The sequence below is a fragment of the Hippopotamus amphibius genome, chromosome 16 (assembly GCF_030028045.1).
Source record: "Hippopotamus amphibius kiboko isolate mHipAmp2 chromosome 16, mHipAmp2.hap2, whole genome shotgun sequence".
Classification (NCBI taxonomy): domain Eukaryota; kingdom Metazoa; phylum Chordata; class Mammalia; order Artiodactyla; family Hippopotamidae; genus Hippopotamus; species Hippopotamus amphibius.
In genome coordinates this window covers 62,353,325-62,377,369 of record NC_080201.1, presented here as the reverse complement: position 1 = coordinate 62,377,369, position 24,045 = coordinate 62,353,325, and the positions used below count along the sequence as shown (strand labels likewise).

The 24,045-nt window shown below is 42.9% G+C and overlaps 1 protein-coding gene across 1 annotated transcript; it reads right to left on the bottom strand.

Annotated features, from left to right (window-relative positions):
- Positions 1-4,779: 4,779 nt before the first annotated feature.
- On the bottom strand, positions 4,780-12,196 carry LOC130838710 (cationic amino acid transporter 3-like). The gene is made up of 11 exons (XM_057712179.1): positions 11,809-12,196; positions 10,058-10,216; positions 7,419-7,596; positions 7,110-7,222; positions 6,720-6,942; positions 6,410-6,549; positions 6,204-6,306; positions 5,814-6,013; positions 5,450-5,616; positions 5,068-5,176; positions 4,780-4,901 (listed from the first exon to the last, which is right to left on the bottom strand). The coding sequence occupies exons 1-11, from the start codon at positions 12,179-12,181 to the stop codon at positions 4,780-4,782; spliced, it is 1,887 nt and encodes a 628-aa protein (XP_057568162.1). The 5' UTR covers positions 12,182-12,196.
- Between the last annotated feature and the right edge of the window lie 11,849 nt (positions 12,197-24,045).

Below are 24,045 nucleotides of genomic sequence, written 5' to 3'. Positions count from 1 at the left end.
TTCCCTAGAAATTAAAGTTTCTAAGAGTTAAGAATGTGAATAATGTATGTAATCATAACTATTAAAATTATGAAAGAAAACACCTTTTTAAAAATAATTAATTAATTTGTTGGCTGCATTGGGTCTTCGTTGCTGCACACGGGCTTTCTCCAGTTGCATGGAGCAGGGGCTACTCTTCATTGTGGTGCACCGGCTTCTCATTGTGCTGGCTTCTCTTGTTGTGGAGCACGGGCTCTAGGCGTGTGGGCTTCAGTAGTTGCAGCACATGGGCTCAATAGTTACGGCTCACGGGCTCTAGAGCGCAGGCTCAATAGTTGTGGAGCACAGAACTTTGTTGCTCCGCGGCACGTGGGATCCTCCCAGAGCAGGGCTCGAACCCGTGTCCCCTGCCTTGGCAGGCGGATTCTTAACCGCTGAGCCACCTAGGAAGTTCTGATGAAGGAAAACATCTTTGTGTGCAAGGAAATTTTTGAAAAGTTATAAGGAAAGGACTTGCATTTTGTTAAAGGAAAGAAATTAATTTTGTCCAAAGGAGAGATTAAAGTGGGGGGGGGGGAGAAGCAAAGGACAAAATCTGAATGTGAAAAAGGAATTTACAGGACGCTTCTGGGAAGAGAACTCTGAGAAAAGAGTTCTGTTCACGGTCAGGACTGGCTAAGATGAGAATGGAGTGAATGAATTTTAATATTAAAGGTAAGCTGGTGCAAACTAGAGTTTGGTTGTCTCTCTGATTCTGATAACATTAATAATCTGTTGTAACTTTCTGTATTTGCCTTAGAGGTATTTTATGGTCACTTTGGTAGGTGGAAAACTAAGCATAGTTTTACAGTGGCCCATGATCCTATTTGACTAAATGTTTTAAAACCTTTTGCTAGCTTTGAAAATCATCCTTAAATCAAATTCTCAATGATGTTTTTTTGTTTGTTTGTTTTTGTGTTTTGGTTTTTTTTGACCTCTAGCTAATTGGGGATTTTTTCAGAGAGCTCCTAAACATCTCAAAGAGACATATTGAACTCCTTACAGTTAGACTTACTGACTTGTTAAGTTACATGGGTATTGTTGTCATCAAGTGATGATAAACCTTTTTAGGATGAACTTTTTAGCTTATATTGGATGGATAAGTCTTATTAATAGGTGTTCTAAAAATTATATGAAATTCCTAAAAATCTGACATGTCCTGGTAAGATGTTATCAATCATGACTCTAGCTATTATCTTAACATACTGTTTGTCACAGAAATAACCAAATTTCCTTGTCAATTGCCTTATAATCAGGTCTTTAATCATGGCGTTTTGAGTCTTTTGTCATTTATAGACAGCTGTTGTTATATGCTGATGCTTCTGCAAAAATACTTCAAGAAGATTCATAGACTTTTTGACAAATATCGGTTCTGAGAACTTGCAGATTGTACCACTAGACTAGGTAAGAAATGATGGAACTTTAATGGGTAACTTCATGTTAGCTTCATATAACTGCTAACGAAAGATCAAGACCAACAAGAAGTAGTCACATCGGATGGAATGAACTAATGAATATGATTTACAAGGTTTGTAACTTTTTGTCTGAAATATGACTGGCTTTGTAATCTTTGTTTTCCAGATATAAGGAAACCTTTTCCCTTCAGCTTATTCTGATTGATAGCAATTTGGTAAATTATACTTTTGTAAGCAGAGGTAAAACACTTACCTTTTTTTCCCCTAGCTGATCACTCCAGAATTCAGAAACTCTTAGTGAGTATTCTCATTTTTATGGCAATAGAATTATTTACATAAGTTCACTAAGAATCTGTTCTACTTATATCAGGACACCAACAAAAATATTGGTTATATTTTGATTATATATATATTTACAGATACGAGGGTAAGTCAAAAATTATCTGCACTCTGCCTGTAGAATTTATTTTAATTGACTTTTAGAAAAGACAAAAGCATCATTTTTCGACACAATCTCCTTGCTTTTCAATACACTTTGTCCATCTGTCAACATGCTTTCATATTCTCTTATTTAAAAAACGTTTTAGGCTGAGTTGCGAGCCATGAATGTACCGCTGTCTTCACTTCTTCATCAGAAGTGACTCTTTGTCATCATAGGGCTGCTTTCAGGGGACAAAATAGGTGAAAGTCCAATGGAACAAGATCAGGACTATAGGGAGATGCTTTAACACCTCAAAATGAAGTTTTTGCAGAATGTCAACAGTGTGGGCAGAAGTGTGAGGACATGCATTGTCATGCAAGATCACAATGCCCTTGGATAGCAGTCCTCTGCGTTTAATTCAAAGTTTTCGCTTCAGCTCTTCAATAAGCATCTCACTGTAATGAGCACTGTGATTGTTGAAAGCTTTTCCGGATCATGTTTCAATACTGGCCCTTGAGAATCCCAGAAAACTGTAAGCATCAATTTTCCAGCTGATGGTTGGATGTTGAGGATGTTTCCATTCCATACTCTGCTGTTTACTCTCAGGCTCGCAATGATGAATCCATGTCTCATCACCAGTACTGATTCTCTTTAAGGAACTTTCACCTTCCTGAGAGTATTGGTCCAAATTTTGTTTGCAGATATCCAAACGCTTCTGTTTATGCTCTACCGTGAGTTATTTTGGTACCCACCTTGCACAAACTTTTCAAAACCTAAGTCTGTCCTGGATTATTTCATAGGCAGAGACATGGCTGATTTGCAAATGATTTGCCACATCATCCACTGTCACTTTTCTATCTACAGACTCATTTCACGTGTATGCTCAGTGTTGTCATCAGCCGTGGACAGGTATCCGGCACCTTCTTGATGGGTAACACTTGTGCGACCTTCCATTCTTCCACAGAAATTCTCTATGCATCCATACACACTTCCTTGCGACAAAACACCTTCTCTATACTGCACACAGAGTCTTCGATAAATAATGGACACCCTCGGACCACAAAAAATGAATCACTGCACTCTGCTCTTCTCTCATGCAAATTACAAGTGAGGCATCCGTTTTGGCTCGCACCGCAGTTACAAATGAACTGATGTAGGGAAGCAAAATGTGCCAAAACCCAAAATGTGCTCTTTGGCATGAGGATTAATTCAGGCTGATAATTTTTAAGAAACAGAACACTCGGGGAGGATTTTTTTTTTTTTAGCCTACCCCTAAAGAATGTAGATAAAGAACCCATTCCCAGAACAGAGTTATCACCAGAGATGTCTGCAAAGAATATGAGCTATGCGTGGTGGGGGAACCCCAGTGAGACTTGGAGATCAGAGTCCCCTCTGTGTCCATTGTCTCTGCCCGGCCTGGCTAAAATGTGACTACCAAACACTTGCTTTTCCTTCCTCCCCTTTCAAGTCCCAAACCACTACCCCCAACATCCTCTCTTGTCTTTAACTGAAAATGGTATTTAAGGCAAGGGTTTTGGCCATTTGGGCACGTCACTCAATTTTCCTGGGTCTCTCCCATGTATACATGCTGTTAAACGTTTGTTTGATTTTGTCCTATTAATCTCTTTCATGTCAATTTAATTCTTAGACCAGTCGGAAGAACTTAGAAGGTTTGATTGAATTTCTCATCAAGACTATTTTAAGGGCCATGTTCTGTATTGCCTGTTACAGCACGTTGGGTAGTACACGATGTCTGGTTGTCCCACGTCGGTAAGGGTAGAACAATAATCAGGTGAGGTCGTCCTCTTCCGACAAAATTTCACCTAGCAGTTTCAGTCTCCATTAATTGCTTCCTAAGCCTGTAATGTCCTTAGAACGTGCAAGGTGGTGATTTTCCTAATTTGCCTAATTCTGTTTATCCTCCTCCATCTCTGTTTTAACTCATCCAATAACTTTCCTGCTCAGTGCTGTGACCTCCGTCCCGCCGTCACTCTACCGCAGCTGTTCATCCCCCCACACAATCCTCTACTTCATTACCAATGAAGTCCTGAATGTCCATAATCTCAGTTTCAAGCATGTTGTTCTGTAACAACAACCTTTCATCATGTCTTTTCAGTATGGCTTCCTATCTTTTAGTTCCACTCAACTGTATCCATTTATCCACCCACTCTTCCTTACCACCCCTTTCCCTCACCTGGGACAATGCCGGTGGTTTTCATTGTGTTTTGTTTTCAATTAAGAACTTTCCTTCATCAACTGTACTGCGTAACTCTAAGAGTCTGTGACAGAAAAGTAAAGAAAAACAATCACTTATGCAATGTTACATGATGTCTCAATAAAGCTGGGGGAGAAGAAAAAGTGATCATTTCTCTTCTCATGATGAGATGATCCCCTTTATCTGCTATGATTCTCCTTTTCTTAAAGTCTACTTTGTCTGATAGGAACATAGCTAGCCCAGCTTTCTTGTGTTACTGTTCACACAATGTATCTGTCCCTTTCCTTTTACTTCCAACTTATTTGTGTTCTGATATTTAAAGTGCAACACTTGACACAGTTCACAGTTACCTGACTTTCCTTCCAATGTGGCAGGCTCTGTATTTTTGCTGGAAAGAGGCCCAAAGGGGAGCCTCTGATGTGCAGGGGAATATTTTATTTCTTCCTCCAGTTGCTGATTACATGGTTGCACGTTCTTTGTGAAATTTCATCGTGCTGCACACTTATAAAGCGTGCATTTTTGTATGTATGTTATGCTTTGAAAAGAATATTTAGAAATTATACAACATTAAGGTCATTTGTCCACTGGAAATAAATATAGATCCCTAAATGCCTTGCACCTTCACACTCCACAGAGGCTCAAAGGGCCCCTTGAAACAGACGATACCTCCAGTGCACGGAGGGGTTCCACACAGCATCTGTTTCCTGTGGTTAAGGTGATTCATCACTAGGGATGTTTTTGTCAAGCATTTGGGAGGTGGAGGCTGGTGGCTCTTGGTCACTGTTCTCCTCCAAGCTGTGTTGGATCCCGTATCCAAAGTATATGGCAAATCCTAGTAGGGAAGTGAGACGATGGGAAGGAAAAGTAGGTGTTCTCCCCACGTACAAATGCCCAATAGGCCTCCTATTATGGTGTCTGACACAGTTTGGGGAGACGTAGTGGGAAGAGGATTGGGTTCAGTCAATCAAGAGGACTCTTTATCCCACAAAGCCACTTACCAATCACATTCCAGATGCCAAATTGGACCCACGTCCCAGAGGTCATCTGCATCATCAGGTAAACATTCACAAAGATGCTCAGCAGGGGGAGGACAGGCAAAGCAGGGACCTGAGGGCAAAGTCAGTTAATCCCTGAGCACATCACAGACGTCTGAAAGGGAGACCCTGACCCCACGTGGACAGGAAGACTCCAGTCCTATTCAGGCTGTGGGTTCAGTGCCTACTGAGACTGGGTATGTAAAGCACTGAGTGTGGATCAGGGAAGGGTCTCTTGGTTTCAGAAACTCCCCTTCTTCCCTGGTCCAGCAAAGGATGTTTAGACCTCAAAGCATGCAGACTGCACTCACTCAAGGTGGACAGTTGGGCACAGGAGGTCACCTACCTTGAAGGGAAGAGGAGCGGGGCTCTGGGGCTGCCTCCAAATGATGACCGTGAAGCCCACGATGAGCAGCAGCAGCAGCACAGCCGCTGTTGTGGACACGGGGTCTCCAGAGAACACATCGCTGGGCCACCGGGCCAGCACCAGGCTCAGGATGGTCAGCAGGAGAACTGCAAGGGTCACGGGGGAGGAGCCCAGGCTCACCTCCAGAAGTCACATAGCTCAAGACCTTGGGTCACACCCCTCCCCCAAACTGCCCACATCAGGCCATCATCTCTCCAAGACTCCTCCTCAACTCCCAAAATACCCAGTCCCACCCCATCCTGTCAATTTCAGAAGACCACCAAAGAGCAATCCCGCTGCTCACCAAGCAGTAAGGCACATCCGTAGACAATCTGGCCAGATGCCAGAGTGGGGATGGTGTCAAGAGGGTCACACAGGCTCTTGAGAATCTTTGAGGTTCCTGCTTTAGGTACAGATTCCAAAGGAGTTTCTTCAACTTCAGGCTCCATCTCAATTTCCTCCTCTGTTTTCTCCTTCTTGCTGAAATTCTGATCTGGTTGATATCTGGATTAGAAATATTAAGGCAATATTCACAGCTGTCCCTACTCATCCAGCATTAGACAGGCTAATCCATTTCTTTCCCAACTTAAGCCTAGCAGGACATTTAGAAGGCAACATGAAGGCAGACGAGGGTTATCTCCTCATCAATCCCCACAAGCCCAAGGACCCCAGTCAAGGTGTAGTGGAGTCTCACCTGACGACAAGAACAGAAAGAGCCACCAGGGAGTAAGCAAGCAGGGTCCCAATTGACATGAGGTTCACAAGGCCACGGAACTCAAAGAGTAACGCCATGACCCCTAGAATGAGGGCACAAACAAGGTGGGGAAAGGAGTAAAAAACCAGTAGAAATATCCAAGGTGAGAAAATTGATCAAAGAAGGAGTGGGTTTTGTTTCTTCACCTGCAAGAGTTCCAGAAGCCAAGGTGGCCATGATGGGGGTGCCTGTGCGGGGATGGATCCTGGCAAGTCCCCGGAAAAGGAGCCCGTCATCTGCCATTGCATACATTAACCAAGGCATGGGGAACACAGTACCCAGGAGGCTGGAAGGGACAATGGCAACATGTGTGAGCACTTGGAGAAGCAAGACTGACCAGGGCATCTGTTCCCTAGTCTACATGGGGTAAGATGTCTTTCCCTCTTGTCTCTCAATGCCAAGGGCTGGGATATCTGAGCATCTGACAGTAGATGGGGAGAAAACCATGACACTGACCTGGATGAAAGAGCACAGAGGTTGCCAACAGCCACAACATATCTGGCAGGGCCCCACCCAACGTGGAGAAAAGCCTGCGACAAGGGGCTCTCAGGGTGAATCTGGTAGTAGGGCACCATGAGGGTGAGGGCCACTGAAATACCAACATATGCCAAAAAGCAGATGGAGATCGTGATGATGATGCCCAAGGGGATGGAACGACGAGGATTTTGGACTTCTTCCCCTGCAAGATGGGTAGAGTAGTGGGTCAGGAAAACACAGTGGAATGAAAGCTCAAAATCCAATTCCCTCTTGCACCTCCAAAAGCAGTCTAACCTTCTACAAACTCCTGTGCCCAAGGGTAGCCCAAACTGCCCAAACCCCAGATGGGACATACATTGACCTTTTTACCTGTAATGGCAATAACATCAAAGCCATCAAAGGCGTAGAAACACATTGCTGCTCCGTGGAGAATCCCTTCAAAGCCAAAAGGCACAAACCCTCCAGAACCCAGAGGGCCCAAGCTATGGTGAGAGAAGGAATGAGGAAGAACATGGGTGAGGTGTGTTCAGCCATCTCTACTGGACTCCTCAGTTCATACCATGAGTCTTGGTCTCCAGGACTTCCCCCATTGGATCCATCAGCCCCAATCTCTTTACTCCCCACCATATTCCCAGCTCTGCACACCACAGATACACATGCCAAGAGTACCCTCCTCACCTATAGGTGTCACTGGGTCCAGATGTGTTCAATGTGTAGTCCTGTTCTGTGAGCTGCCAGTTGTGCAGATCCCCCTTAATGCAGCCAGAGAGGATGATGAAGCTGAGAACCAAAACGTTGATGCCTATGAACACTTTGTTAACCAGGGTCGACTCACGAGCTCCCAGAACCAGTACTCCTGTGGGAAAGATGGAATGTGAAACATGCAAAATAATGAAATTCATGGACACAGAAAGAAAAGTAGTGGTTGTCAGAGGCTGGGGTTTGGGGATGGGTGGCAGATGGACAGTGACTGCTCAATGGGCACAGGGTTTCCTTTTGCTGGGGTGAAAATGGGTGGAACTAGACGGAGGAGATGGTTGCACAACATTGTGAATGTACTAAGTGCCACTGAATTGTACACTTTGAGATGCTTAATTTTGAGACATCTCTGATGGTGCAGTGGTTAAGAATCCACCTGCCAATGCAGGGGACATGGGTTTGATCCCTCATCTGGGAAGATCACCCTTGACGTTGAGCAACTAAGCCCATGTGCCATAACTACTGAGCCTGTGCTCTAGAACCCCTGAGCCACAATTACTGAGCCCACATGCCACAACTATTGAAGCCCGTGCACCTAGAGCCCGTGCTCTGCAACAAGAGAAACCACCGCAATGAGAAGCCCACGCACCTCAACCAAGAGTAGCCCCCATTTGCCACAACTCGAGAAAGCCTGCATGCAGCAACAAAGACTCAATGCAGCCAAAAAACTAAATATGGGCAGCTTATCTTTGACAAAGGAGGTAAGAAAATACAATGGAAAAAAGACAGCCTCTTCAATAAGTGGTGCTGGGAAAACTGGACAGCTACATGTAAAAGAATGAAATTAGAACACTTCCTAACTCCATACACAAAAATAAACTCCAAATGGATTAAAGACCTACGTGTAAGGCCAGACGCTATAAAACTCCTAGAGGAAAACATAGGCAGAATACTCTATGACATACATCAAAGCAAGATCCTTTTTGACCCACCTCCTAGAATAATGGAAATAAAATCAAGAATAAACAAATGGCACCTCATGAAATTTAAAAGCTTTTGCACAGCAAAGGAAACCATAAATAAGACAAGAAGGCAACCCTCAGAATGGGAGAAAATACTTGCCAATGAAGCAATGGACAAAGGATTAATCTAAAAAATATACAAGCAGCTCATGCAGCTTAAAACCAAAAAAGCAAATAAACCAATCCCCAAATGGGCAGAAGACCTAAATAGACATTTCTCCAAAAAAGACATACAGATGGCCAACAAACACATGAAAAGATGCTCCACATCACTAATCATTAGAGAAATGCAAGTCAAAGCCACAATGAGGTATCACTTCACACCGGTCAGAATGGCCATCATCAAAAAATCTAGAGACAATAAACGTTGGAGAGGGTGTGGAGAAAAGGGAATGCTCTTGCACTGTTGGTGTTACAGCCACTATGGAAAACAGTTTGGAGGTTCCTTAAAAAACTAAAAATAGAACTAACATATGACTCAGTAATTCCACTACTGGGCATATACCCAGAGAAAACCATGATCCAAAAAGAAACATATAGCATAATGTTCATTGCAGCACTATTTACAATAACCAGGACATGGAAGCAACCAAAATGCCCATCAACAGATGAATGGATAAAGAAGATGTGGCACATATATACAATGGAATATTACTCAGCCATAAAAAGGAATGAAATTGAACTATATGTCATGAGGTGGATAGACCTAGAGTCTGTCATACAGAGTGAAGTAAGCCAGAAAGAGAAAAACAAATACTGTATGCTAACACATATATATGGAACTTGAAGAAATGGTACTGATGAACCCAGTGACAGGCAAGAGTGGAGATACAGAAGTAGAGAATGGACTTGAGGACACAGGGCTGGGGTGAGGGGCGAAGGGGAAGCTGGGACGAGGTGAGAGAATAGCATAGACATATTTACACTACCAGCTGTAAAATAGATAGCTAGTGGGAAGTTGCTGTATAACAAAAGGAGATCAACTTAATGATGGGAGATGCCTTGGAGGGCCAGGACAGGGAGGGTGGCAGGGAGTCGTGGGAGGGAGGGGATATGGGGATATATGTGTAGATGCAGCTGATTCACTTTGGTGTATCTCAAAGACGGGTACAAGAGTGTAAAGCAAATATATTCCAATAAAGAGTTTAAAAAAATATATATGGTTAATTTCTTATTGTGGCAATTATCTCACAAAAAACACATCAATCAAATCATCACTTTGTACATCTTAAGATTATATAATATTGAATGTCAATTATGTCTCAATAAATCTAGGGGAATATAGTAAAACTTGGGAGGTGGGCTTCACCATTACCTAGTGAGTAAAGACCAGCTGTGCTACTCAATAGCTGACAATGATTGAAAACAAAACCTACAATAAACAGCACAGCTTACACCAAAGAATGATTCAACCCAGAATACCAATAGGGTGAAGAGTAGGAAACAATGGTCTATGACTTGCCTTCCTGTCTCTCTTACCTCATGCACTTCGTTCCAGGCCTAATCCTCCCACCATTCTGGAACCCTGAAACTTCTGCATCCCAGATCCCCCTCCACACCCTACTCTTCCCATTCTATCTTTGACCCCTGTCTCACCCATGAGCAGCAGCACCAGGCCCAGTGCAAAAAAGTCTGCATATGTGGCCAGGGAGAAGGGCATGTACAGAGAGAAAGTTCCCTGTAACGCCTGAGAGATGTGGTTCCCAATCAGGCTGTCAAAGGTATAGCTCCAGGCCCTGGCCACGCTGGCGGCACCTGCAGCAGCAGCAGAAGGAAGATTCATTGACAAATATACGTTGAACTCCTATCATGAGCCATGGGATGTATTTGGGGGAAAAAAACAGACAAAATACCTTATCTCAAAAACTTTCTTTTCTTGGTGTGGTGAGAGTAGACCCAGATGATTCACAAAATAGGTCAACTACTTAATATGTTAGGAGGAGATTAATGTTAGGCCAGAAAATATGAGGGTGAGTCAAAAATTATCTGCACTCTGGCTGTAGAATTTATTTTAATTGACATTTAGAAAAGACAAATACATCATTTTTCAACATAATCTCCTTGCTTTTCAATACACTTTGTCCATCTGTCAACAAGCTTTCATATTCCCTCATTAAAAAATGTTTTAGGCTGAGCTGCGAGCCATGAATGCACCACTATCTTCACTTCACAGGATGCTTTAACACCTCAAAACGAAGTTTTTGCGGAGTGTCAACAATGTGGGCGGAAGTGTGCAGATGTGCGTTCTCATACAAGATCACAACGCCCTTGGAGAGCAGTCCTCTGTGTTTAATCCGAAGTTTAGGCTTCAGCTCTTCAATAAACATCTCACTGTAATGAGCACTGTTGATTGTTGAACATTTTTCCTGATCATGTTTCAATACGGGCCCTTGAGAATCCCAGAAAACTGTAAGCATCAATTTTCTAGCTGATGGTTGACTTTTGAACTTTCTCTTGGTCAGCGATTGAGGGTGTTTCCATTCCATACTCTGCTGTTTACTCTCAGGCTTGCAGTGATGAATCCATGTCTCATCACCAGTGATGATTCTCTTTAAGAAATTTTCACCTTCCTTAGAGTATCGGTCCAAATTTTGTTTGCAGATATCCGAATGCTTCTGTTTACGCTCTTCCGTGAGTTGTTTTGGTACCCACTTCGCACAAACTTTTCAAAACCTAAGCCTGTCATGGATTAGTTTGTTTTTAGGTGTTAAAACATCCTCCCTATAGTCCTGATCTTGCTCCATCGGAATTTCACCTGTTTGGTCCCCTGAAAGCAGCCCTACAAGGACAAAGATTCACTTCTGATGAAGAAGTGAAGACAGTGGTGCATTTGTGGCTCAAATCTCACCCTAAAACATTTTTTAATGAAGGAATATGAAAGCTTGCTGATAGGTGGACAAAATGTATTGCAAAGCAAGGAAATTATGTTGAAAAATGATGTATTTGTCTTTTCTAAAAATTAATTAAAATAAATTCTACAGCCAGAGTGTGGATAATTTTTAACTCGCCAAGAGGGTTGGGGCATGAGGGTTAAAATTTAAATCAAGTGGTAAAGGATAATCCCAGGAAGGCAACAGCTGAACAAAGACTACAAAGAGGTGAAGGGAAGGGTCTGTGGGACGTTCCTCCCTCTCCCTCACTTCCAGTTCCCGTTCCTTCTCAGTTCTTGATTCAATCATTTAAGGAAAGCAGGGTAGACCTAAGTTGTGCGATTTTCCTGCCACAATTACCCACTTCGCCCCATAAGGTGGATAAAAACAGTTATCCTGAATGAGTTTACAGTCCAAAAGCCCCTCTGAATTTTCTGATCTTAAGCCCCAACACCTTCCCCCACGCCGTCATCTCACCAATGACAATGGACAGTATGAGGTTCCAACCAATGATGAAGGCATACAGTTGTCCCACTGTGACATAGCTGTAGAGATAGGCAGAACCAGAGCATGGTGCCCGGGCTGCCAAATCTGCAAAGCAGAGCCCACACAACACAGAAGACAGGCCAGCCACCAAGAAGCTGATGACAATCGCTGGTCCAGCTTTGTACACAGCCACTTCTCCAACGACGATGTACACACCAGCTCCCAGGGTTCTGCCCACACCCAAGGCCACCAGGTCTAGGATGTTCAGACGATGGGCCATGTGACTCTCAAACCCCTCCCTGGGCTCCAGGGGCCGCCTGCGGACAAGCTTCTGATGAAATTGATGAACTTTCTGACACAGCATCCTAGATAAAGTTGATGAGGCTCAGATCTGCTGAGAAAACAACACAGCAAGCTGTCAAGAACGTCCATCTGCCCTAGACCTGGGAGTCCAATTCCATGCAGCAGTGGAGTTATGGGGGGCAGATGGTAAAGGACACATTGAGCAAGTTCTCCATCACTGAGATTTGGCTTCTTAAACATAAATAAAACATTTAATATGTTTCAAAGTTCCTGGAAGGGCTGCTTGAAGAGAAGTGAGGAGGAGCAGAATATGTCTCTCAGTTGGGAGACTGGGATTGCCATATATACATTACTAATAAGAAAAAAAATATCAAATTGTACACTTTGGATATATGCAGTTTATTGTATGTCAACTGTACATCAATAAAAGTTCTTAAAGAAAAAAAGAGTGATATCAGACAAATCAAATTCAAAATAAAACAGAGACTGCAAAACTAAATTAAAAAAAAAAAAGAATATGTCTCCCCAAAATGTGTCACTTTGGCATGTGGACTGTTTTGAACTGAAGACAATTAAGACCCTGCAGCCTCAAAAAAAAAAAAAAAGCTTTTTGCCTCTCCCTTCATGGCTCAAGATAATTTAGATTAGGGGGCCTATGCCAAGAAGAGAGCTATTACTAGAGATAACTCTTTGGCTTAGAAAGACTTGTCTGCATGGAGTGGCAAACATTTGTTTACCAAACATTTTGCTCTTCCCATCTTCTGAAACTGAGTGGAGCTGATCTCAGAGAGAGACAGCAGGGAGCGGTGGCTTGAAGTGAGGTCTTAGTTCTCACTCAGGTATGGACCCGGGTAGCCTGGAGGAAAAGCAAGAACACCAGCTGCTAGTCCACCAGGGGCTGGAGGTTAGAAAGAAGTCTCCCATGGCTATTGCCCGCATTGGGAAAATTATTTCCCAAGAAGGAAAAACTGTAGAAAACAGGTACAAAGTTTATTATTAGAGACAGCACAGTAAGTGGGAGAGCACACAGAGAAACAGTTTGTTTAGTTAAGCCAGAAGCAAGGCAGAGAGAAACCTGCCTTGGAGATACACACCTGGAGAGAAAGGATGTGGATGTCCTCCCTAATGAGGAGGAGCCCCATAAAGAGGCAGTTAAATCATTTATGTAGTGCAGTACTTCCTGGTCTTGGTTTACCTTTGACCAATTATCTGGTTTCTTTTTCCACACCTGCCCTGCCCTAGGACCCTCCCCAACACACGTGAGCAACTTTTTCCAGGATGGATCCCAGCCCAGAGGCCTATGGGGGCCCTCAGCATCGCTATTGTGGGGTGGCAACTCCCCCTTTTGACCTCCAAGGAGCATTTCTATGCATGTGCAGTGTCTCCCTTGCCCCAAGGATGGGAACTATATGACCTGTTGGTCTTTCACGCAAACAGGGTTTAGCCCTGCCATGATTGTTGTCTTAAAATGTTCATAAGAGGCAAAGTCCACCTATTTACCCTGTTCCTGTTATTTCACCTCAAAGTGCAACAGGACGCTGGTTGTAAGCATCTAGCCTAGAGCCCACCTGCCTCCTTCCTCAGGAAGTGTAAACAGGAGGCTAGTTGTAAATGCCTAGCCTGGAGCCCATCTATCTCCTGCCTCAGTTGGGAGGCCACTCTGGTTTGGTGCTTTGACTGAGCTGGACAAGAGTCTGTCTCTTCCTACAAATTCTATATCATTCTCCCCCAAAGCAGAGTCCAATTCCATTTATTCTGCAAGCAATGAAACAGAAAGCTATCAGGTTTCAGGATCCTTGCTGTAGAAACATGTGGAATCTGAGCTCTCTGATCACTAAGTCCCTTAAAGAATCACTTCAAGGAAGGGAGGGAATAATGATTTATTTTCCTTGTATTGCACAGGAAAGGAGGGCGAAGACTGGTATGTAGTTTGTGCAAAATCAGACAAGCTAATATGTAGCGGAACTGGATTTGAACCAGCAGACCTGGTTGATTTCAGGTCCATTGGCCGCATAGGTTCCTCCACACTGACTCTGGTGTAATTCCTCAGAAGGAGTCTCAGACGAAATTTCCAAAAGGCCTCTAAAGGCCAAGAAATCCATGCCAAAGGCCTGCCATCAGATGTTGCCTAGGTGGATTTCTCCCTTCTAGAGGTCCCCAAAATACTTTGAGATTCCTGCACATGTCAGGTGACAGTCTTTTTTATTTATCTGATAAAGCTGTTCATAACCCAAGGGTCTCCAATTTCTGGAGGGAATAAGCAGGGAGAAAGGAAAAATGTTTTAATTTTACCCACAGGTGTAAATTACCAAGTTGCTGTAAATCATAAGTAGCTTAAAGAGAAGAGCTTCTTTATATCTGAAAAACAAAGATGAGAAACCAATAATATGTCAGACAAAAGTCGTAAAAATTGTAATCATATTTAGCAATTCATTTAATCCCATGTAATTAATTTTTGTTCCTTTTGAGTCTAGTTTTTCCATTAGTTCCTTAACTTTGCCTAACGATGAAGGATGAGAGTGGCAGTGTAAGTTTCAAGAAGTTTGTGAGGTGTTTGTTAAGGCTTGTATGATTTGTCCAGTGAAGTGGGTACCTTGGTCACTGGAGATTGTGGAAGGCATACCCCAAGTGGAAAACACATTTTAACCATTTTCTTTCCATTGTGAGGGCATCAGCCCTACCACCAGGAAAGGCTTTAACCCATCAAATAAAAATGAGGTTTGCCAGGGAGCTGGGAAAAGCTATACAGCATCTTGGATTTCCCTTGGCCCTGACTGTTTAATTTACAGCTATTGTTTACCCATTTTAAATTCCCTGACTTAGGAGTAGAGCATTGCCATGCTACAAAGACATCAGGATGGTGAAAGTCTAACAGTGAAGGGTTAATTTTTGTAGCGGCAGAGTGAACTTTATCTTCATGTGCCATAATCTTCACAGATCATTCTGAAATACTACTTATTCACTCAACCAAAGTAACAAAAGATTTCAAAAGCAAATATAAATCACGTAAAGGCACACACTCTGTTATCAAAAGCAGCATTCCAAGAAAACGTTGTTCTCTTAACAGAGAGAGAAAACCAAATCCACTCCGGCACCAGCTTACTGTTAATAACAAAATCGATTTACCTAAGTAATTTTAATTCAATCTTAGAAAGTTGTCTCTATAAACCTTGAAGAGGTAGTACTTTTGCAAAGGCATCAGAGTGAAACCATAACTGTCTATAATGACAAAAGACTTAAGAAGGCACATTTAAAACCTAATTACAATGCGATTGACAAAGTAACTTGGTTACTACTCTGACATACAACACTTTCAGGTAATAACTAGGATGATGATGATAACATTTTACCACGACCTATCAGAATTTTAGGAACTCCATATAGTTTCAAGAATATCTCTATTAGTAAAATTTACCATAAAATATAACCTAAGAAGTTTTATTACTCATTTGACAATACTTCCCATGTAATTTAACACACCAAATTAACCTAATTAGTTTAATATCTGCTTGGGATGTTTCATGGGCCCTTTGAAGCACCCAAAGTTAACTAGAGGTCAAGGTAACTTCACTACAATTTGATTTGGGAAATTTTGTCAAAAAATATCAAAAAGCATTTAGAACACTCAGTCAGATAGGATCATATGTCACTGTGAAACAGTAGTTATTTACTTAGCCAAAATGGCAATACAAGATTTCAAAGGCTAATACAGAACAGATCACTTTCTCTCGTATTTAGAGTTGTTCGATTTGCAAGCACTTACCTTTCTTTAAAATCTGTTATCAAAGGCAGTTCAACATTTAAAGAAAACTTGTCCTTTCAACAGAGAGAGAAGACAAACTCAAGTTTTGCACCAGCTTACTTTTAAAATTCACTTACTGGATTAAATTTATTCTAAATTTAGTCAATCCTGACTATGCACTAAAGTCTTCTCTCAGTGTCTGCTTCCCACAAAACTTTCATCACTTTCTGTAATCATCACTTTATTTTTCCATCCAGGAATAATTAGCTCTAAAACAGACTTCCTTTCTTTCCCCTTCATAAAATATAATTTTATTCTTCATACCTTCTTTACTGAAAACACACAACGTACTTTCCTACTGTATACTGAAATGTTTCTTTATTATTTCTATAGCAGCTTTAATTACATATTTCAATTAGAATCCTCAGCTCTAAGACCTTAACCTCTAGTGAAAACCAAGAAGAAAGCAATTGTGAACTGTTTGTCATATTGGCAATTTTTGATCGGCAAACTTAAGAGCATATTCCATAACTTGCATTTTCCCAAATCAAAATTTCTTTTCTTAATGTAATACAAGGCATGTGTCTAATAAACCCAAACATCTTTAGTTTCCCTCTTGCAAGAAGACAAAAGTAGGTAAATTTAGGTTTGTTTGGCAATCAATGTTCCAGTATTTTATCTTAAAAATGATTTAGACCCTTTATTATTTGACTGGATTTAGAAAAAACTCTATAGTTCCAAGTTACCAAAAATCTGGAAAAGATAAAACACAATTATTTCCAAAGTGTTCACTCAAAAGTGTCTATCCTATACCAAGTTAATTTTCTTGCTGACAAATGTTGTAATAGACTTAGCAAAAATTTAGTGACCTTCATTAAACCTGGATACAATAAAAGTATTATACTTAATATTGATGACTCTAAAGACATGTCTGTATTAACAAATTTAAACTAACTTTTATACCAGATATCAACTTAACATTGAATATTTCCCAGATCACATGAACCTGAAATTCATTTAGTTTAATTTCTCTTGTATTTAAAGTTGTTTGATTTGTAAGCACTTACTTTTCTTTAAGCTAATTAAATAGAGCCCATTTACAAATTAACCTCAACAATATTATCCAAAAACAATGACACATACTGAGACATACATACATCCAGTCAGACAGAGATCTCATAGTTTCATTTTCTATACTTATCAGTTGGGTATTACAATATAAATGTCACTAGTTTATAAATAACAGTTGGAATAAATAAAAAATTTTAAAAGTTTCTTCCCCATTTTCCCCCTCAGTCTCAGGAATTAGAGATGGTTTAGATAAGATGTGTTCCTGAGACCTCTGGTCTCATGGCACAAGGAGAGAAAATCTTGCTCTCCTAGTAGGACTTGTTCTCTCAGGGTCAGAATTCTGGAAGAAAAAATAAAAGTATTCTAAAAGCTATTTTTCTCTAATTGCACATTCAAAAAGAAACAATTTGTTTGTTTGCAATTTCAAAAGAGTTTTATCTTAACCAATTTTCTCCAGAGTCCAAAGAATATTGTGGCCACACAATGTCATAATAAAATATCAACTTTATTTTCTGTAGTCATAGTTTCATAACTAAAAATTAGACCAAATAGTGCTCAAATTGGCCCTGATAACAGGGGCAGACTGGCTGATAGAATGTTGTCCCAGCAGGGATTGTCCCTCTGGGAAGGTGGGGGTCTTGTTTGATCAGAAGAATCTGAAGGAGTAAGGGAACTTGCAGGAGTGGGAGAAGCTTGGTTCCCCCCTGAGAGTTGGGAGGAGTTAGAAGGGGATCATTTAGAATGTCAAGAGCGTTAACTTCAGTCCATTGTCCCATCCTGTGGCAATAAAGATCTCATTGTAAGATAATGTAATATTATAATCTAGAGACCAAATCTTTTAGGTCATTTTCCATCCCCCAACCTAAAGGCCAGGCAATGTTATAGCAAAGCCTAAGTTTTCCCTTTCTCAGTCCATCTGGGTTAGAAGGGATGGTTCCATGCTGAGCAACTTGCAAACAAGAACGGCACTCCTAGAAATGAAGTCCAATGTCCCAGAAACATTACTAGGAGCCACCTGAAGGAGAGTCAGAGGGTCCTCTGAATTTCCTTTGAATCCTGTGCTTGATGGGATTTTGAGCGCCCTCCCCTACTCTTGCATTGATCCCTGACCAGACGTCTCTGGTCGACCCAGTCCTTAGTGCGAGGGGTCCCCTGGTGGTGGGGGGGAGGTATTTGAACCAGTGCCACTGTGTTGCCAGGGCTCTCCGTGAGGGGGATCTCTTGTAGCAATGATGCCTGCTTGAAAGTGGCCAGCCCAATAGGCTGTATGGTGCAGTGAGTGGGCTGTCAGGGCCCGGAGTGAGTGGGGAACTCTTGGAGGAATTGGAGTCAGCTGCAATGGAAAATGCCAGCGGGGTCAGGACCTGAGGGCTGAGAGGTGAGAGTATTCCCGTAGGGGATTTTTAGACATGGAGTAAGGTGGGAGACTACACAGCAGAAGCACCCCAGGTCTAGCACCCTGGTTTTTGCTGACTAAGGTAAAATTGAAGGGGACATAAGGTTTAGATAAAAAAGAAACTTTGCTTCTCAAGTAAAGTAGGAAAGACAATCAGAAAAAAAAGAGCGAGAGAGAGAAGGGCAGTATGCACACCAGCGGGCCCCTCAGGGAGAAAGACACTGGGAGACAGTGGGGCCCGGGGGATGTAATTTTTCTACCCCTGGGAAATAAAGTGTGGTGTATAGCAGGGAGCAATTTGTTGGAGGTGGTGGCAGGTGCTGAGCTGTGATTCCCTGCGCGTTGCTTGCAAAGTTGATAAGGATGTACTGCTTGGGCACAGGGCAAGCTGGGGGCTTTCACTTAGACAGAATGAGGGAGAGAAGAGAGAGAAAACCAGAACTTGGGCTCCTTCACTGCGTGGACCTGGATTAAGCCCTGTGGGTCTTGGAAAAAGAACAAAACGGAGAGTGAGAGCAAGCAAGTTCTCATGGGAGAGAGTGAAAGTCAGAAGTCTCCAGCCAGCAGTTTGGGTGAGACCTGCAGTTTACCTTCAACTCCTGGGTTTCTGCACCGAGTGATCTCAGAGAGAGACAGCAGTGAGGGGTGGCTTGAAGGGAGGGCCTAGTTCTCTGCCCAGGAGCTGGACCTGGGTAGCCTGGAGGAAAAGCAGGAATCCCAGCTGCTAGTCTACCACGGGCTAGAGGCTGGAAACAAGACTCCCCTGGCTCTCGCCCACATTGAACGATGCACTTCCCAAGCAGGCAAAAACTGTAAAAAACAGGTACAGAGTTCATTATTAGAGACACAGCACAACAAGTGGGAGGGCACACGCAGAAACAGTTTGTTTCCTTAAGACAGACGCAAGGCAGAAATACACACCTGGAGAGAAAGGGTGTGGACCTCCTTCCCCATGAGGAGCCCCATAAAAAAGGCAATTAAATCATTTACGTAGGGCACGTCTTCCAGGCCTTGGTTGACTTTGACCAATTATCTGGTTTCTTTTTCCACACCTGCCCTGCCCTAGGACCCTCTCCAACACACATGCACACCTTTTTTCCAAGATGGATTCCAGCCTAGAGGCCTCTGGGGGGCGGGGGGTCCTTGGCATCACCTCGTGTGGGGTGGCTCCCCCTCCTCTTCGACCCCCAAGGAGCCTTTCTGTGCATGTGCCGTGTCTCTCGTGCCCCAAGGATGGGGACTCTTGATCTTTTACTGGAACAGAGTGTAGCCGTGCAGTAATTGTTATCTTGAAGTGCCCACAGGAGGCAAAGTCCAGCTATTTACCCCGTTCTTGTTATTTCAGTCTCAAAGTGCAACCAGGAGGCTGGTTGTGGCTACCTAACCTGGAGCCCATCTAGCTCCTGCCTCAGGGCTGTATGAGGCTTCTGGACACAGAGGCCTTTTTGGGTCCTGTTTCTTGTGGACAAGACTCCAGCCTCCACAACCTTCCCTGAGTTCCAAATGAGACATGTGGACAGTTGCCAATCAGGGGAGGATTAGCCAAGAAAGCCCCTGAGGCAAGAAATAAAGGGACCAGAGAAGCTCATCTAGATTAGAAGACCACCTGAGACCCTGCACACACCCTAATCTTATCAGCAAATGACCCTTGAACCATTGCCATAAAAATCCTCACCAAACTCCCCTGGGTTGGGACACATAGTTTTCAAGGGCAGGAACCCACCGTGTCCCCTTTTGCCTGGCAAACTGATAAAGCTAACCTTTTCTGTTTCACCCAAAACTGTGCCTCTGAGATTGGATTCATCACTGGTGTACAGAGAGGCTGTGCCTTTGCCATCACTTCCTGTGGATGTAGGTGTGACAGACCCAGTTAAGGGGTAGTTAGAGGAGGGACAACCCGACAATTAATAGACAAAATGGATCTCATTTCTTTTCAAGAGAATAGCCTGAACCCCAGTCTGGACCTGGGGTTTTGGGGAGACTTGTAGCCAGGCAGCCAGTCTTCTAGTTTTATCTAAATAGGTTTTAACTTTTAATGTGGTAGTAACACATAGATAACAGGTGCTATTGGTCATCATACATGTCGCTTCTTTTTGTTAATGTATAATCTAAAGCAATTTCATTGTCTAAAAATGTTCTAGTTACAAGAGAGACCTTTAAAAAGTAAGGTTGCATTTACCAGCGGCCAGCAGACCTTGTTTTGAGAGTGGCTGGTGGCATCCCAGGTCTGACACAGCTCAGATAACTCAAGTTTTCAGCAATATGAGAACTTGTCTGAAATCACACCCCTAGTGTCACCTAGTTATGTCCTTGGATGTCTGAACCACGGCTACTCCATTTTAACTTTTAATTGCAGTGTTCTCCTTAATAGGCAGATGTCACCGTTAGTGATGTCAGTGTTTCTCTAAGTGTGAGAAGATGCAAGAATTGCATGAAATCTTCTTCTGAAGGTGTCTAACTATCCGAAGGTCTGTTCTGCCAGTTTTCTCCAGCGCACAGAGTGCCTCATTCCGGATCTCCACCCTGAACTCCTTTCAGGGAGTACTGAAGGTCAGCGGCTACAACGGCTCCTGATTGAATCCTTGTAGAGGTGGGTGCCAAGTGCCAGTTCCCAGTGGAGAGGGCGCCTGAATGGTCATAAATTCGACCACGGTTTGGGAGGCATTTCATCACTATTATGGTCCAGGAAAATATTCCCTCCTGTTGCTTCTTCCCATATCTAGACTTACACTACTACCAACATTGATCTCATAAGGAACTATGTATCATGAGTTTATCAGAGGCTCAGTCACACATTTGGTAATGTAAGAAACAACAATTTTGTAAAATGGGAAAAATACAAATAACATAGCTAGCAGTATTAGTAAGGTCATAAGTAAGAACTAAGCCAAGGGACTTGCCTGGTGGTCCAGTGGTTAAGACTCCATGATGCCAGTGCAGGGGGCAGGGGTTCGATCCCTGGCCAGGGAGATAGATCCTGCATGCTGCAACTAAGAGCCTGCACAGCCAAATAAACATATGGTGTTTTAAAAAGTTAATTTGCATTAAAAAAGTTAAGCCAAGAACTTCCATTAGGTGTGCCCCAGTAGATCCCAGGTGGTCAGACTTAGTCTGCTCTGTACCAATCCTTATCTTTCAGGGAAACTATATGTTGGCAGTATCCATAAGGCACCCAGCCCATTCATTGTTCTCCTCCAAGCTGCGTCAGATCCCATATCCAAAATATAGGGTGTTCAGATGCCCCGTGGGACTCTCACACTCCTCTACGGGTTCTAGCGGCTGCCTTTGGACCAAATTCTGACCACACTGGCGAATATACTGACACAGCATCCTAGACAGATTTGAGAAGGCTACGATCTGCTGAGAAAGCAAGACACAAAGTCATCAAGAGTGTCCATCCTAAACAACAAGGTCCTACCTGTATAGCACAGGGGACTACATTCAATATCCTGTGATAAACCATGATGGAGAAGAATATGAAAAAGAATATATATATAAATTCACTTTGCTGTGCAGCCAAAATTAACACAACATTATAAATCAACTTTGCTTCAATAAAATAAATTGGAAAAAAATGAATGTCCATCCTCCCTTGGCCCTGGGAGTCCAATTCCATGGGGCAAGGGAGTGATGGGGAGCAGGTGGTAAAGGACACCTTGAACAAGTTCTCCAGCTCTGAGCTTTGGTTTCTTCAAACATAAATAAAACTTTTAACATGTTTCAAAGTTGCTGGAAGGGCTGCTTGAAGAGGAGTGATGGGGAGTAGGATACGTCTCCCCAAAATGTGTCACTTTAGCATGTAGGTTGTTTTGAGCTGAAGGTAATTAAGACCCAGCAGACTCAGGAATAGCTCCTTGCCTCTCCTTTAACTGATCAAAATAATGTAGACTAGGGGGCCTGTGCCAGGAAGAGAGCTATTACCAGAGATGACTTTTTATCTCAGAAAGACTTACCTGCATGGAGTGGGAAACATTTGTTTACCAAGCCTTTGCTCTTCCCATCTTCCTGTGGGATGTCTTCCTCCCCTTTGAAGCCTCAGAGCCCTCCCTCCTTCTCCTTAGCTCAGGGGAGCAGATAAGCCTCAACTGTCTGACAGTCTCTGAGCCTCAGAGTTTTTATGGGACTCTCATACATAATAAATTAAACTTGGTATTTTGTCTCACGTCAATTTAATTATTAGACCAGGCAAAGCACCTAGAAAGCAAAGTCTTCTGCGCCTTCAGAAGCAAAAGATTCCAGCACAGTCTCTGGCACATGCAGTACCTGCTTAATTGGTGAAAGTTGACTGGATAAGAGTCATGATTTTTGAACTGAATTCAGCCAGCTCTGGATCACATCCTGCTCTGCTACATATCAGCTTGTCTGATTTTGCACAAACTACACACCATCTTTGTCCTCCTTTCCTGCATCATTCAGGGGAAATTATCATCCACATTATTCCCTCCCTTCTTTGACACACGTGACGTGACTCTTTTAGGGGCTCAGTGATCAGAGAGCTCAGACTCCACACATGTCTTCACCAAGAACCCTGAAACCTGATAGCTTTCTGCGTCATTGCTTGCAGAGTGAGATGGAGTTGGAACTCTGCTTTGGGGCAGAATGAGATGGAATTTGTAGGCAGGGACAGACTCGAGCCCAGCTCAGTCCAAGCATCCAACCAGAGTGGCCTCCCAAGTGCCTGGATGGAGGGAGGACGAACCTTCATTCTGAATCAGAAATGACAGGACTCTGTTTCCTGTCCGTTGCAGCATCAAATGTCTCCTCAGCACCCTGCTCCACAAGGCTAGGCTGACCCAGTGAACACAAGTCACCCGTCAGGTGGCTTCCACCCCTGATACTCCAAAGTCCAAGTTTAGCACTTTCATTAAGAGCAATTGTTCAAAGATCCAGGAAACTGTGATTAGAATCTCGGCTCTTTGAATATCCTTGTTCCTTTGAACAATCATTTACTTCTCTGGACCTCTGCTTTCTTCTTGTTTAAGTGCTGCTGATGAAACCTTGTGCATGTGAAATGGTGCATCTGTTGTGGATAATGTATGGTGGTTGCTCCAAAAATTAACAATGGCATCATATAGTCCAGCAATTCCATTTCCGGGTGTCCACCCAAAAGAACGGAACATAGGGTCTCAAAGGGATTCTGTGCATCTGTGTTTATAGCAGCGTTATTCACAGTAGCTGAAAGCTGGAAGCAACCCAAGTGTCCATCCAAGAAGGAAAGGTAAACACAATGTGGTCTCTACTTACAGTGGAATATCACTTAGCCTTAAAAAGGCAGGAATTCCTGACCCATGCTACACGTGGAGGAACCTTGAAGACATTATGCTAAGTGACATAAGCCGGTCACAAAAATACACATATTGCATGATTCCACTTCTATGAAGTACCAATAGGGACAGAAAGTAGAGTGGTGGTTTGCCAGGGGCTGTGGTGATGGGAGAACTGGGGAGTTGTTGTTAAATGGGGACACAGTTGAAACGTGCTCTAGAGATTGGCTGCACAACCACGTAAATATACTTAACATTTTTGAACTGTACACTTAGAATGGTTAGGATGGTGAATTTTTTGTTATGTGTATTTTACCACCATTTAAAACAATTTCTGCCCATGATAAACGGTAGAGCCAGCTTCACAGAGTTGCTGGGTGTAGCAAACCCAAAAGTGATTTAATATGGATCACCGTGCAGTCGTCCTGCACACATCCCAAAATCCACGGATG